This window comes from Nelumbo nucifera, chromosome 1 (genome assembly GCF_055504915.1).
Source record: "Nelumbo nucifera cultivar China Antique chromosome 1, China Antique-T2T, whole genome shotgun sequence".
NCBI lineage: Eukaryota > Viridiplantae > Streptophyta > Magnoliopsida > Proteales > Nelumbonaceae > Nelumbo > Nelumbo nucifera.
The window spans coordinates 199774972-199789105 of NC_142649.1; the positions used below are offsets into that span (position 1 = coordinate 199774972).

Sequence of the window (14134 nt, forward strand, 5' to 3'; positions counted from 1 at the left end):
TTTGTTGCTGTTGCTGTTATTGTTGTTTGGATGACGATGCAACTTCTATTGCAGCTCTATTTTGATATTGCCACTCTGAACTTCTATTTTGAGTATTTAATTGTATTATTTTTTTTTAATATTTTAAAAACCATTAGTATGCTGTAATATAAATTAGTTCAGCCTTAAGAATTGCATCATGGACACCAAGACTGTCAAGGTAAATTGTTTTGTTTTAATGTAATGGGATAAACCATTGTTACATAGTTTCACCAAGGCCACGACCCTTTTGGCCGTGGAGACCAAATTTGTTTGTCTGGTTGAGATGAGTCCAAACAAATGTTATCAAGAAGACTCAACAAACTGGTGAGACACTCAACTTCCCCATCCCTCAAACCTCTACGAAAACCAAAATCCCAGTTTGGTGCCAGGGGATTTTCGAGAGAGGAGAAGTAATTAGAAACAAACTCATTTTTGTACAAAGAGACGCTAAACAAGGAAGGAAAAAGGTCCTTTAGAGGTAAATCACCGATCCAAATATCATCCCAAAAAAGAACTGAGTTTCCAGCACACACATCATACCTGATAAGGTTGAGGAAGAGAGGGAGAATACTGTGAATAGCCTTCCACGGAGTTGCCAAAGTTGCCCGTCGAGATACACCAGCATCCCACCCATTTCCTACATGACCATGAATGCTTCCTATCACCTCGTGGCACAACCTTTCTCTCTCTAAAGGTCACCTCCACAACCATTTCCCCAAAAGAGCTTGGTTCTTTTGAATTAGATTCCCCAATCCCAACCCCCCTTCTTCTTTACTCATACAAGCCACGTCCCACTTGATTAAGTGATCTTTCCTACTTTATCCCGGTTCCCAAAGGAAATCCCTCATCAGCTTCTCTAGTTTTTTGACTTCCCTAGAAGGAATTGGTAGGTTGGCTAGTGTGGCTTTGATCAATGTTATTCGCCCCACAAGGAGATATAATTCTTTTCCATGAGGCCAATCTTTTCTCAAACTTCTCAACAACTAGGCACCAAAAGCTACTCTCTTTAGGATTTGCCCCTAAAGGAAGCCCCAAGTAGGTCGGAGACCAAGTAGATATGGAACACTCAAGGCACTCCATGATAACCTCCAACTCTCTTAATTCCAAATCAACCCCTGATACTCAATTCTTATCAAGATTAATTTTTTTAAATTGGATATCCTTTCGAAATTTGTTACCAACATCTTGAGATTCCTCACCTTCTCGATATCCCTCCTTCACAAAGAATTAGTATATCATCTGCAAATTGAAGGTGGGTAACTGGGATTTCCTCTCTACCTACTCTCCACCCTCTAACTACACCCTCCCTGTCAGCCTTTGAAATCAATATGCTAAACACATCAGCTATTAAGGTAAATAAGAATGGTGAGAGAAGGTCACCTTGCCTAAAACCCCTACAGGCTGGAAAGAAATCCTTCACTACTCCATTAATCAAGATGTAGTAGTTACAGGAACTAATGCACCCAAAGGTCCAGTTACGCTACCTTCCTCCAAAGCCACAATTTCTCAAGACATGAAGCAGGAATTGCCAATCCACCAAGTCATATGCCTTTTCAAGATCCAACTTACATACAAAGCCTTTTCTTTTTGATCTTCTCATCTCCTCCACGCACTCATTGGCAATCAAAATCTGATCATTAATTTGTCTCCCTTGTACAAAGGCCCATTGGGCTTGGCTAATTAGAGATGGAAGGACTTCTTTAAGTCTCAAGGGCAAAACCTTGGCTAAAATTTTGTAAATACTGATCACCAAACTAATTGGTCTAACATCCTTAGGGTGAGCAATGCTAACCTTTTTTGGGATTAAAGCCAAGAAAGTGGCATTGATTCCTGGACTCACTATGTATGTATCTGCAAATTCCTGAAACACCTCAAATAAGTCATCCTTCAGCACCTCCTAGCAATTTTGGTAAAATGCCATTGTAAAACCATCAGGGCCCGGAGCCTTAGATCTATCCATCAAAAACACTACCTTCCTTATCTCTTCTTCCTCAAACCTCCTTTTCAACCGGCTTGTTTTTTCCTCTCCCAACCTTGGCCAATCTAACCCTTCCAGAGGTAATCTCTCATTCAAAGGTCTTCTATAAATGGATATAAAGTAATTAACGAAAGTTCTAGCTATTTCATCCTGATATGTGATCTCCCCATCCATCTCCAATTTGGCCACATAGTTTTCCTTCTTCTTCTGTTTGCCAATCTTGGATTACCAGCTAAAGTGAGACCTACTTGATTCACAAAATGATGAAGCAATCAGTCATTCAGTTCAGCCACTTCATTTGTTATCAGGTGGCCCCTGTTAGTGTCACATACTTTATTTATTGTTGTTTGTGTTAGGTACAGCCAATTGAAATCTTCCCTGTCAATTATGATTTTTTCTCAAAGCTTTCCTACCTGCTCATTAATATTTATGAGCTGTTTTCTCTATTGATTATCCACAGTAAAAGAGAAGAGCCTTTTGATAACTAAGGTAATTCCCATTGATCAACAAAGCTTTCTAGTTTGCTCTGTGTGTTTATTTTATGGGCTGTTTGGCAAGTCTTTTTAAGTAGATCTTTTCCCTGCGGACCAAAAGATGTACTGAGCTTTTGGTGCTTGTCTTTAAAGACCAATACCGTTTGGTATGTATCCTGGTCAACCGGGCTGATAAAAACGGAGTAGAGGATATTTTAGGCATGGAAAGACTAAAAGCTTCATTTGAAGCTTCCCAATTTTCGGGTGTTTTGGGCTTCTGCGAGTTTTATGGGGATCATGTCTTTCTGGCTTTTTGTCTTTTCTTGCCAAACAGAAAAGACCCAATTTGGTCTTCTGACCTTTGAAAACCTCGAAAGACACCGCAGGAAGACTTGACATGCCCCTTGGTTTCTTGACTTATTTATTTATATATTTTTTGGCTCAGTATTTCTTTAACTTATAATTCTTTTAATAGTACACATGCTACTTAAGACAACATTGAAGCTAAATGATTTCTTGGCAGATGGGTCTTGGGAAGACTTTGCAAGCTCTTACTTTCTTGAGCTACTTGAAGGTTCGCCAGATGTCACCTGGACCATTTTGTGAGTTTGATAATGGCTTTTTATATTGTTTTCTTCTGCGGCTTTCTTGCGAAATGTAAACTCAATTAGCAACAATGGGGTTTGTTGAAATCATTTCCTATTTGCTTTTATGCAGTGGTTTTGTGTCCTCTAAGTGTGACTGATGGTTGGGTGTCAGAGATAGCCAACTTTTGTCCAAAATTAAGGGTTCTTAGATATGTTGGTGACAAAGAATTTCGGTGCAGTCAACGCAAGACAGTTTATGAACATGTAAAACAACAATCCTCATTGTTAGATGTAAGTGGTCTTGCTAGATGGCTCATTATTGTTGGGTTGGTATATGGATATATGGATGTCCAATGTCATGGGTTATTGTTAATATTTTCTCATTTGATCGGTTGGTCACTGGTTTAACTTGTTAAAAATCCATTAGACACTGAGGTGATGGTTGTTTATTTACATTTGTTTACAGGCACAATCAGCTTTTCCTTTTGATGTGTTTTTGACAACATATGACATTGCATTGATGGATCAAGATTTTCTTTCTCAAGTTCCTTGGCACTATGCAATCATTGACGAAGCTCAGAGACTTAAAAATCCTTCAAGTGTGTGTATTGTAGACCTATATTATACTTTCCTGATCTATTCGTGAACTTTTATTTTTTGATCATATGCTTATCCTGCTCTTTTTTATGCTTATCATGCTAATGACTAGTGAAATGCCATGTTTTATGTTTGTAAAGATTGTGGCAATTATATTCATTTATTTGTTTACTGAAACCATTATATATGATGATGAGTAAAGCGGGATGCACCCAATTTTTGGTAAAAGGAGCTCACCTAGTGAAAAACTACAATTACTCTTAATGTTATCAAACAATAGTGCCCCTACTAAATGATTCCTATTGTCATTATGTTGGGGTTACTTTTACATTTTTGGTAGGAGGATTGTGCTTAATGGGTGCCCCCATCAATATGATTGCCCTATGAGGCTAATAGATAAAACTGTAAAATCTGGAATATCATGGCAACAATATGTATTCATTCCACATAAAAAAATGAAATTTTAATTTGAAAGGCATATTGTGCAGACTGAATATGTGAAAAAGGTAATAGTCAGGTAGTGTGATTACTACTTTGTGCAGATTGCTAATTGTTAAAAATTTCTAGGTTCTGTACGATGTACTTGAACAGCGTTTTGTTATGCCAAGACGATTATTGTTGACGGGAACTCCTATCCAAAACAACCTCTCTGAGCTCTGGGCTCTAATGCATTTTTGTATGCCATCGGTCTTTGGGACATCAGAACAATTCCTCTCCACATTTAAGGAAGCTGGGGATCCTTCAGCAGGTTTTGTTTTAACCTGTATAAAGTCATATTGTGAACTTCTACCAAGGGTTTTAAAGACTTGGATAGTAATGTTTACTCTGACATTTTATTTGTAGAGGATAATTTTCATTAAATACTTGGATAGTGATGTTTACTCTGACATTTAATTGTAAAGGGTAATTTTGATTTTCATGTTAAAATAGATTAATGTTTCCTTTTAACCTGTATAAAGCTATTTGTTGAAAATAAAATAATGTTTTTTGGCTATAATTATTTTATCATGTTCAAAATATGTAGGTAATAGGACACCTGTTGTGCATTTTGTGAAAGACTAGAAGATATCATATGTTGGGGTTCAGTCACAATTTTAACTGGGATCTTAAATTTGGCTAATTCAAACTAAGCGGTGTATGCTGCATGTGATTAAACTTGCTGCTTTTGAACTGCATGGTGGGTGGGTGTGGTATTGGTTTCTTAGACTAATTTACTATATTAAAAAGTCATTTATGAATGTTGTGGGCCTTCAGCATAGGTGTGTTTTTAGGGATGAAGATGGTCCATATTAGCAGTGTATTGGTTTTTAGGGATGAACATGGTACCATAGCAATATATTCAGGCCTGATTGGTTATGGATACTCTATAAGAGCTGAGCTGCTAGTGGTCCTATAAGGTTAGAGAGTAGGCGAATCACTAAACTTCAAGGATGCAGTGGTGGAAAGGGACTCAAAGATGGTGATGGGATCAATTATAATGTGAATAGTAGGATAGGCTTAGGTGGATGATTGCCAGCCTATACCTAGGGATGCTTGGCATCTTGTACACATCCCAATCTTTTCCTGATCTAATAAAGCCCAAGAGTTACCAATAAAAAACTAATACGGGTTATGAAAGAATTTGTTGAAAATGGTTGTTTCTATTTTCTTTTATTACAAGCAAATACTGTCTTGGTTGTCCACATTGCATTTGGATCTGAATGTAATAACGGGGGTCAGGATCAGCTTAAGTTTGTTCATTTAATAGATAAATCAACATGTTGTCTTTGTGTATAGGAATTCCTGGAGTCCAACTATAATGTATGACTCCTCAATTTATGTATAATATACAAAAAAACAATCAGTGGATTTCTTGTCATCTTTGCATATTACATGATTTAAGGGGAAGAAGCTGTAGAGAACTCTTATTCTTCCTCAAGAACCTAACTGTGTATTTTGTTTAGTTTGAAGAAAGAATTTGAGGGGAATCTCTTCATAGACAATGACAAAAACTCTTGAGTCGTGCTCTGAACTTCATAAGATGTTTGATTTCGTTATTTGATCCACACTGGGCATTGCTAGTGATGGTTTATAGGATTTTTTTGATGTTATTTGTCTTCATTTGGGAGGAATTTGTCTTGGTGTGTTAGCTCAGTGCTCTTTCTTTATTGTAATCCTTATTTTTTTTCTTGGGATGACATACATGCACATTTTTATTCTTGTAAGTTGTAACTTCTAGAATTGGAGGGGCCATAAGAGGTAAGGGAGGGAATGTAGTAGCACGCTATTCAGGACAGGTCGGGGGTGGAGACTCTTTAAAGGTTGAACTGTTCGCAGTCCTACAAGGTGTTCAGATTGCAAAAGAGATGAGCTTGGAGAATCTGGTGGTTGAAGGGGACTCCAAGGTGGTGGTGGGCTGGCTAAAAGATCCAGATTCAGTGATATGGTTTTATAGAGATGAAATGAAGAAGTTCAAATGGTTAACACAACATATGAATCTGGTTATACAATGGTTGGGGAGGGAGGCTAATGCTTTGGCCGATTCTTTAGCTAACCAAGGAGTAATTAGGGATCAGTTGTATTGGGCTCAATTGTAAATTTTTGCTGTTTTTTCTTTAAGAGTGAGGCTACACCTCGCGCCTCCCTCTGGGACGCTCGTAACAGTTTTTTATCCTTGTTGATTTCAATGAACTTTTTGCTTATCAAAAAAGTTGTAAGTTGTAACTCAATTCTTTTTTCCCTTCTCATTAATAAGTTAGAAGATCAATTATTCCTCAGCTTATATCTTTAATGTTCCTAATGAAAATTGAACTCTAAGAAGAATTGTGAGAAGGAGAAGGCTCAATTGTAAAGGATTTGGTAGGCTTGATTGTAGCTTTTGACATGCCACCAAATATTCGGCCAAAATTTTGTGTGCCATTTTAATATGATATGTGATGAAGGATAGGGGACTGATGACTCATTATAGTTGGGGTGAGGCTTTGGTCAGTTGAGATAAAATGAAAGAGGGGGGGGGGGGGTTGGAGTTCTGAATAAACTTCTGCAGGCTGCGCAAATTTTCTTCGGGGCTCTTGCAGAGATGTTAATAATCTCTGGATTTGTATGGCTTGTTTTTCCTTGGTCAACAGCTTTTAACCATCTCTTAGTTGTTATTTTATGACTGGACTTTTGGGTCAAAAGTAAGATGTAATTGATTCATTTTTTTTTTATATTTTTGTGGAATGTGTACATCTGTCCCTCCTCAGACCCCGCATTGGTCGGAGCCTCGTGCATTGTGCTGCCCTATTTTTTGTGGAATGTGTCTCTCATTGTTGCATGTCTTTTTATCCTTTAGTTTATAAATGTCACTTTTGTGGAACACAATTATCCTGAAATATGAATCATATGATGTGGGTTTCTGAACAGGTCATGATGCAGTCAAGGTTAAGGAAAAATTCAAAACTCTAAAATATATATTGGGGGCATTTATGCTTCGGCGAACCAAATCCATGCTTATTGAGTGTGGAACTCTTGAGCTACCTCCTCTTACAGAGATTACTGTGTTAGATTCTTCACTCAGGGTTTAAATTCTTAATTGCATCTAAGGGGCTGTTTGATAACAGCTGAAGCTTCTGAGCTGAATGACTTATTGCTTTTCCTTTAGTGGATAAAATAACTAAATAAAATAAGATATTCAAGGGCATGGTAAGATACTCAACTTGAGTTTCAGCCATTGAGGGGCCAACAGCCTGCTTGAAATCTTATTCACTAAAGCAAATGCAGTGAATCATGCTAGCTGCTTTGACATAATATTTCAGTAACAATTGAGTGCGAAGAAAAACATGAAGGTCAGCGGGGGAAGCTTGGAAAGAGGGAGGGAAGGTCAGTTCATGTGAGCAAAAAGATGGAAGAAAGTGTTGAAGGTGGAAGCGAAGACTTTCATCTTGGAAGAAATCTGGACTAGAAATGGACTCTCTCTAAAGATTGTAGAATCGAGGAAAGCTTCTTTGCTTCTCCAAGGAAGGGCGGTACCATGGTTCCAAGGAGTTCTCGGTGGAGCTAAAATAACAGAAAAATCAAGGGAGTGGAGGTGCTGTCTATTGGAACAGAACAGGAAGTACGTGGCTGAAAGAAAAGAGAACAAGTACGGGAGGTTTTTGGGAGTGCAGGAACACTTTGGTGAGGGGCTGAAGCAGTTTACCTGTTTCCCTGAAGGAAGGGAGGCCTCAGGATGGGACCAGTTAGCAGAAGGGAGTGGAGGTGCTGTCTATTGGAACAGAACAGGAAGTACGTAGCTGAAAGAAAAGAGAACAAGTACGGGAGGTTTTTGGGAGTGCAGGAACACTTTGGTGAGGGGCTGAAGCAGTTTACCTGTTTCCCTGAAGGAAGGGAGGCCTCGGGATGGGACCAGTTAGCAGAAGCAATTCAGGGGTTTATGGTGGTAACTAATGACAGAGAAAGTGCCCTAAAAGATGGTCAAAAAGTTAAGGAACAATCTGAAGGGCAGTCAGGGAAAGTTTTCAGGGAGATCCTAGGAGAGGAGGAGATAGGGACGGAAAGTAAATTGCAGATTGATGCTGGACTAGGTTTGGTGAAATTGTGGGCGAACAAACCTAAGAGGATTGGCAGCTTAAACTTGTCCTCTTGGTAAACAAGAAAGTAGAAGATTGGGAGAGACTAGGTGAAGAAGTCCAACAGATATTGAAGACTACAGAGGTGTTGCAGATTTCTCCCTTTGACGACCACAAGGCTGTAGTGTATTTTCAGGGGATTCCTCTGGATTTTGCTACTGTTTTGGCTGTAACAGAGCAAGGTGTGGTGGTGTTGGAGAAATGGAAGCCTTTTTGCAATGTACAGTTGGTAGAACCCACAGAACTTATCAATCTGAAAATTATTGGGTTGCCTCTCCATCTATGGAAGATGGAGGTATTCAGGAAAGTTGCGAAGCTATGTGGAGACAAGATGGTTTCCTTTGATGCTTCCAACCTGAGTGCCGTGCAGATTAATGTAGCTGGAGCAAAGCCAGAGCTTATCCCAAGGTCTTTGGATTTAACTTCAGATAATGTAGAACTTAGGGTTTGGATTGCAACTTCTACCGAAGCTAGATGGTGGAGATTGGGGAGGAGTGGGGAAGACGAAGATGACGTGGCCTCCAAGGTTTGAGTTAACACCGGGAAGGAAACTGTAAAAGCAAGGGTTAGGAAAGCAGTACCCCAGTCTTCCACTTTAATTGGCAAATCAGAGGATCAGACTAGGACTTTTGCTCAGGTAGTAACGTCCAAAGGTGGAGAAAGTCTGTCAGAAGACTTTTTGAATTTGAACAAGTGTCCAAAGGTGGGGACAGGTGGAGGTAGATTGGAACAGCAACCAGGTGGATTGTCATTTGATATGGCCTAGGCCTGCAGTCAGGGAACCAATACTAAACTTTTAAAAAGACTGGGTCAGGTTCAAAATTATAAGGATAGGCTAATGGTAGAAGTGAAGGGTACTGGTGGGCCCAGTCTTAAACTTAAAGTGGATGGGCCTGGAAATAAGACTCCAACAGCAAGTAAGCCCATAGATAAGACTGGGCCCACCAGTACCCCTCACTTTTACCATTAGCCTATCCTTATAATTTTGAACCTGACCCAGTCTTTTTAAAAGTTTAGTGTTCCCTGACTGCAGGCCTGGGCCATATCAAATGACAATCCACCTAAGCCCATAGATAAATCAGGTGACCACTTAAATAGGCACGTGAGGTGGAACAAGTTCAAAAGACTATGGACATTCGCTGTGGTATATCTTCGTCCTCTTGAGATTGGTCTGCAACTGGCTCGAAAGAAAAACGTTTGTCTGGTCCGACTTTAGCGTGGCAGCCAGGACTGGTCTCTTACTCCACTAGCCCAGATAAACCTAACCCGAGATATAATCGCACGAGGTTAGAAGAGGAGGATTCTGCTTCAGACTAGGTAAGTGTAGATGATGAGTCTCTGAAAGAGGAGTTGTATGTTGAAGAGTCCAGCTATGGTAGTATACAGAGTAAATGTCGTTCAAGGTTTGGGGAGGAAGATGACCCAGGATTAAAGTTACTGTTCGAAGAAGAGGCTTATACACTTCCAGGAGAGTTGGTTCGGCCTAGAAAGGAGTTGGAAAGAAAGAAAACAGGCTCGGCTGAGGAGAAAACCGAAACAGGGAGAAAAGGGGATTCAATCCTTTGTAAAGACCAGGGAATGGGTGCTTGTACGGTGTGTGTTGGCAGTCTGGTTCCTACAAGCAGAGCTATAAACTGCCCGCCTCCTACTGCAATCAGCCAGATCTTGATTTCGAGGGTCCTATTCCCAGCGAAAGTCAAACAAAAGGGGTTCAGGTTATTCCAGCAACTCATAATGCGTCTTCTTCCTCCCAAGGTTTGGATTGTTTTCAGGTTCAGTTTTTGGTTACTAACTCTGTTTCCCCAAGTCCTGTGTGTGTCTGGCCTACAGGTGATTCTAGCCCAGCTTTAAAGTCTGCCAATTCGTTTGATTCGGGACAAGTGACAGAGGTAGTGGGGGAGATAAATTCAGAAGCAGAAGGGAGAGAACTAGGGGACAAAATTTGGGAGTTGATCTTGGAACTATTTAGAATCAGAATGGAAGAGGAGCTGAATGTGAAAGAGGGTAGGGTTGAGGAGGAGATTATTCAATTTCCCAATACAGTGAAGAAAAGTGGATACAGTGGAAAATCAAAAGGACAACTGAAAAAGAAGAAGGGGTCAGGTAAGAAACTAGAAGGAATTGAGAAGGTGGAAGAGTCTAGTAAGAAGGTAGGAGAGCTTTCTAAGAAGAGGAAGAAAAAGCTGAGTGAGGTGGAGAGGTTGAAGAGTGGGGTGGTTTATGATAAAGCGATGGGGGTAGGAAGGATAGAAAAAAGGAGTAAAGAGGGTGGTTTGGTTGGGGCTACCTGATTTGTTTGTCCATGAAGTTAATAAGCTGGAATGTAAGAGGTTTGGGGAGTTCAAAGAAAAGGCGAGTGATCAAAGACTTCTTGAGAAGAGAAAAGCCAGATGTGGTCTTAATACAAGAATCAAAATTGTTTGAGGTGGACAAGAAATGGGTGAGGAGCATTTGGTCAACAAGAAATTTGAGTTGGGCCTTTGCACAACCGTGGGGAGCTTTAGGGGGAATTATTACTTTATGGAGAAATGAAGACTGGGAGTGTGAAGAAGAATTAATTGGAAACTTCTCGGTGTCAATAAAATTGAAGAGAAAGGAAGATGGGTGGGCTTGGGTGCTAACTAATGTCTATGGTCCCACCTCTTACAGGGAAAGGGAAGGTTTCTGGGAAGAACTAGCAGCTGTTAGGGGTTTGTGGGGTGGCCCTTGGTGTTTGGGTGGGGATTTCAACGTAATAAGATTCTTAAATGAGTCCAATAACCCCAGTCGTAGGATTACATCTAGCATGAGGAAGTTTAATCTCTTTGTGGAGAATTTTACATTGCAGGACCTCCCTCTTCAGCAAGCAAATTTTACTTGGTCAAACTTCCAAGAAAACCCTACCTGTTATCGATTGGATAGGTTCCTCTTTACAGTGGATTGGGAAGCTGAATGGGGGATTTTAGGTGTTACAGCATTGCCGAGACCTATTTCAGATCATTGCCCAATCAGGTTGTCTCAAGAAAGACAAGATGGAGGCCCGTGCTCTTTTAGGTTTGAAAACATGTGGTTACTTCATCCAGAGTTTCTAGCTAAGGTAAAAGAATGGTGGAAAGTAGACCAAGTGGAATTCCGATGGAAGGGGTATAGGTTTTACAAGAAACTACAACTTCTGAAAGCTAGACTCAAGATTTGGAATAAAGAGGTTTTTGGTAGATTAGAGCAAAGGAAAGTGGAAATCAGTCAGAGAGTGCAGGAGGTAGATGGACTAGAAGCTGAAAGAAGGCTGGGGGAAGAGGGTAGGGTGGAAAGGTGGAATTTGAAACAGGAACTGGAAGATCTTCTTAGGAAGGAGGAGATAAGTTGGAGGCAAAAATCCAGGTGCAAATGGCTAAAGGAAGGGGACATCAATACAAGGTTTTTTCATTCGTTGGCAAATGGGAGGAGAAGGAAGAATTCTGTTTCAAAATTGGAGTGGGATGGGCAATTGCTGACAAGGGAAGATGATATAGCTCAAGCTTTGGTTAATCACTTCAAATTAGTGTATGACAACCCAGGGAGACCTAGTGAGAGCTTAGAGGACTTGGAGTGGAGGGTGGAAGATAGTGTCTTATTGGAATCTTTGGAAGAAGATTTGAGGCCCAAGAAGTGAGAAATGCAATCTTCTCCATGGATCGAGCTAAAGCTCCTGGGCCTGATGGTTTTTCAATGGCCTTCTATCAAGATTGTTGGGAGATAATTAGAGAGGATTTGTTGGAGGTTTTTGAAGAGTTCTATGAGAGAGGCAAATTTAACTCGGGAGCAAATGAAACTTTTATTGCCTTGGTTCCTAAGAAGAAGGATGCTCTCCAACCAAAGGATTGCAGACCTATAAGCCTGGTGGGAAGCATGTATAAGATCATCTCTAGGGTCCTAGCGCTAAGATTAAAAAAGATCCTCCCGTCTCTAATCTTACTGTATCAAGGGGCCTTCGTAGAAGGAAGACAAATTGTAGATGAAATACTTATTGCCAATGAATGTGTTGAGGTGAAGAGGAGGAGAAAGGAAAAGGGGTTGGTTTGCAAATTGGATCTTGAAAATGCATATGACATGGTGGACTGGGATTTTTTACTAGAGGTTCTCAAGCATAGAGGGTTTGGGGAGAGATGGTGCAGTTGGGTAAAGGGATGCATTTCTTCATGTCATTTCTCAATATTGGTGAATGGTGTAGCTAGGGGTTTCTTTCCTGCAAAGAGGGGTATTAGGCAAGGAGATCCATTGTCCCCATTCCTCTTTACCCTAGTAGCTGATGTGTTGAGTGCCATGATTTCGAGGGCCGATGCTAACAATTTGATAAGAGGTTGGAGGATTGGTAGGGAGGAGGTGGTGGTCACACACTTACAATTTGCAGATGACATCATCTTGTTTTGTGACGGGGAGGAAGGGGAATTATGGAACTTAAAGAGTCTAGTGCTTCAATTTGAAAGGAAGTCCAATCTTAAAGTGAATTGGGGAAAAAGTTGTGTGGCAAGGCTCAATCTAGGCGGAGAGGAGGTGGATTCCCTAGCTAGGATTTTGGGGTGTGAAGTGGGGGGCTGGCCTTTACAATATTTGGGGCTACCACTGGGAGGGAACCCAATGGTTGAGAGTTTTTGGTACCCTATAATTGAAAGATTCTCTAAGAGGTTAGCAAATTGAAAGAGGAATTACATCTCTTTAGGGGGTAGAATAACCTTAATCAAGTCAACCTTAGCCAACCTAACAGTTTATTTCCTGTCTACCTTTAGAGTACCAATGAAAGTAGCTAATCAGTTAGAGAAGATAATGAGGGATTTCTTGTGGGAACCAGGGGATACTAAGAAGGATCACTTGGTGAAGTGGGAGGTGGTTTCTAGGAGTAGGGATAATGGAGGCCTTGGGTTAGGAAATATAAGATTAAGAAACATGGCTTTGTTGGGGAAATGGATTTGGAGACTACCGATGGAACAAGACTGACTTTGGTCTAGAGTGATTGTTAGTATTCATGGATTGACAGATAACGGCTGGGATGCAGGACTCGACCCTGGGGCTTCTCAGTGTTCTCCTTGAAAAGCTATTCAAGGTATTTTGCCTCTTATGCTTCCTTATTTCAATTATGATGTCTGCGCTGGAAATAAAGTCTTGTTTTGGGAAGATGTTTGGGTTGGTGAAAACTCCCTTAGAGATAGATTTCCTTCTATTTACTCCTTGTCTAAAAACAAAAGAAAAGTGATCTCTTCAGTGTTTGTTGATAACTCTTGGGATTTGGGCTTGAGAAGAGGTCTAAGGGATTCTGAAATGGGGATGGTTGATGATTTGATCACTCAGTTAGGGGAAGTCTTTCTTGATCAGTCCTGTAGAGATAACAGAATTTGGAAACCTTCCCCTTCTGGTTTTTTCAATTGCTCTTCTTTCTATAACATTTTGCTTCAGACCTCTAACCTTGTAGGGAACTTTCCTTCAAAGGCGGTGTGGGGTAGCCCTGTACCCCCTAAAATTCAGGCCTTTTGTTGGGAAGTGGTACTCCAAAAAATCAACACCTTGGATTTATTGCAAAAAAAGAGGCCAAATATGTGCCTCTCCTCCCATGTTTGTTGCCTCTGTTTGGGTTCTGGTGAGACAATTTTACATTTACTAATCTCATGTCCCTTTGTGTTCTTTATTTGGTATTGGTTCTCTTCTCTCTTTGGCTACAGGTGGACTCCCTCCTCAAGCATGGTGAACCTCTTTGATCCAACTTTTTACAAGCAACCAATGGTTCGTGGAAGGATTATGTGGAGGGCCACTAGAGCTGCTGTATTGTGGTCAGTGTGGGAGGAAAGAAACAGTAGGATCTTTAAAGGCAGATGTAGATCCAAGGAAGAGGTTGTGGAAGGAATAACTACTAAGGTTATCCATTGGTTGAAATCCTGT

The 14134-nt window shown here is 40.5% G+C and overlaps 1 protein-coding gene across 18 annotated transcripts in view; it reads left to right on the forward strand.

The window, feature by feature from the left end:
• The window catches only part of ASG3 (SNF2 domain-containing protein / helicase domain-containing protein), a 69696-nt gene that overhangs the window by 826 nt on the left and 54736 nt on the right, over positions 1–14134 (forward strand). For 16 of the 18 annotated variants that reach the window (XR_016080904.1, XR_016080905.1, XR_016080910.1 and 13 more), the window contains exons 3-7: positions 2996–3074; positions 3190–3350; positions 3526–3660; positions 4224–4404; positions 7041–7176. Coding sequence is in view for 5 of the 18 variants with exons in the window: in XM_088895832.1 (XP_088751958.1) it covers positions 2996–3074; positions 3190–3350; positions 3526–3660; positions 4224–4404; positions 7041–7176 (692 nt within the window). In the remaining 13 variants the exon portion in view is untranslated. The other 2 variants (XR_016080906.1, XR_002022943.2) reach the window with 2 other exon arrangements.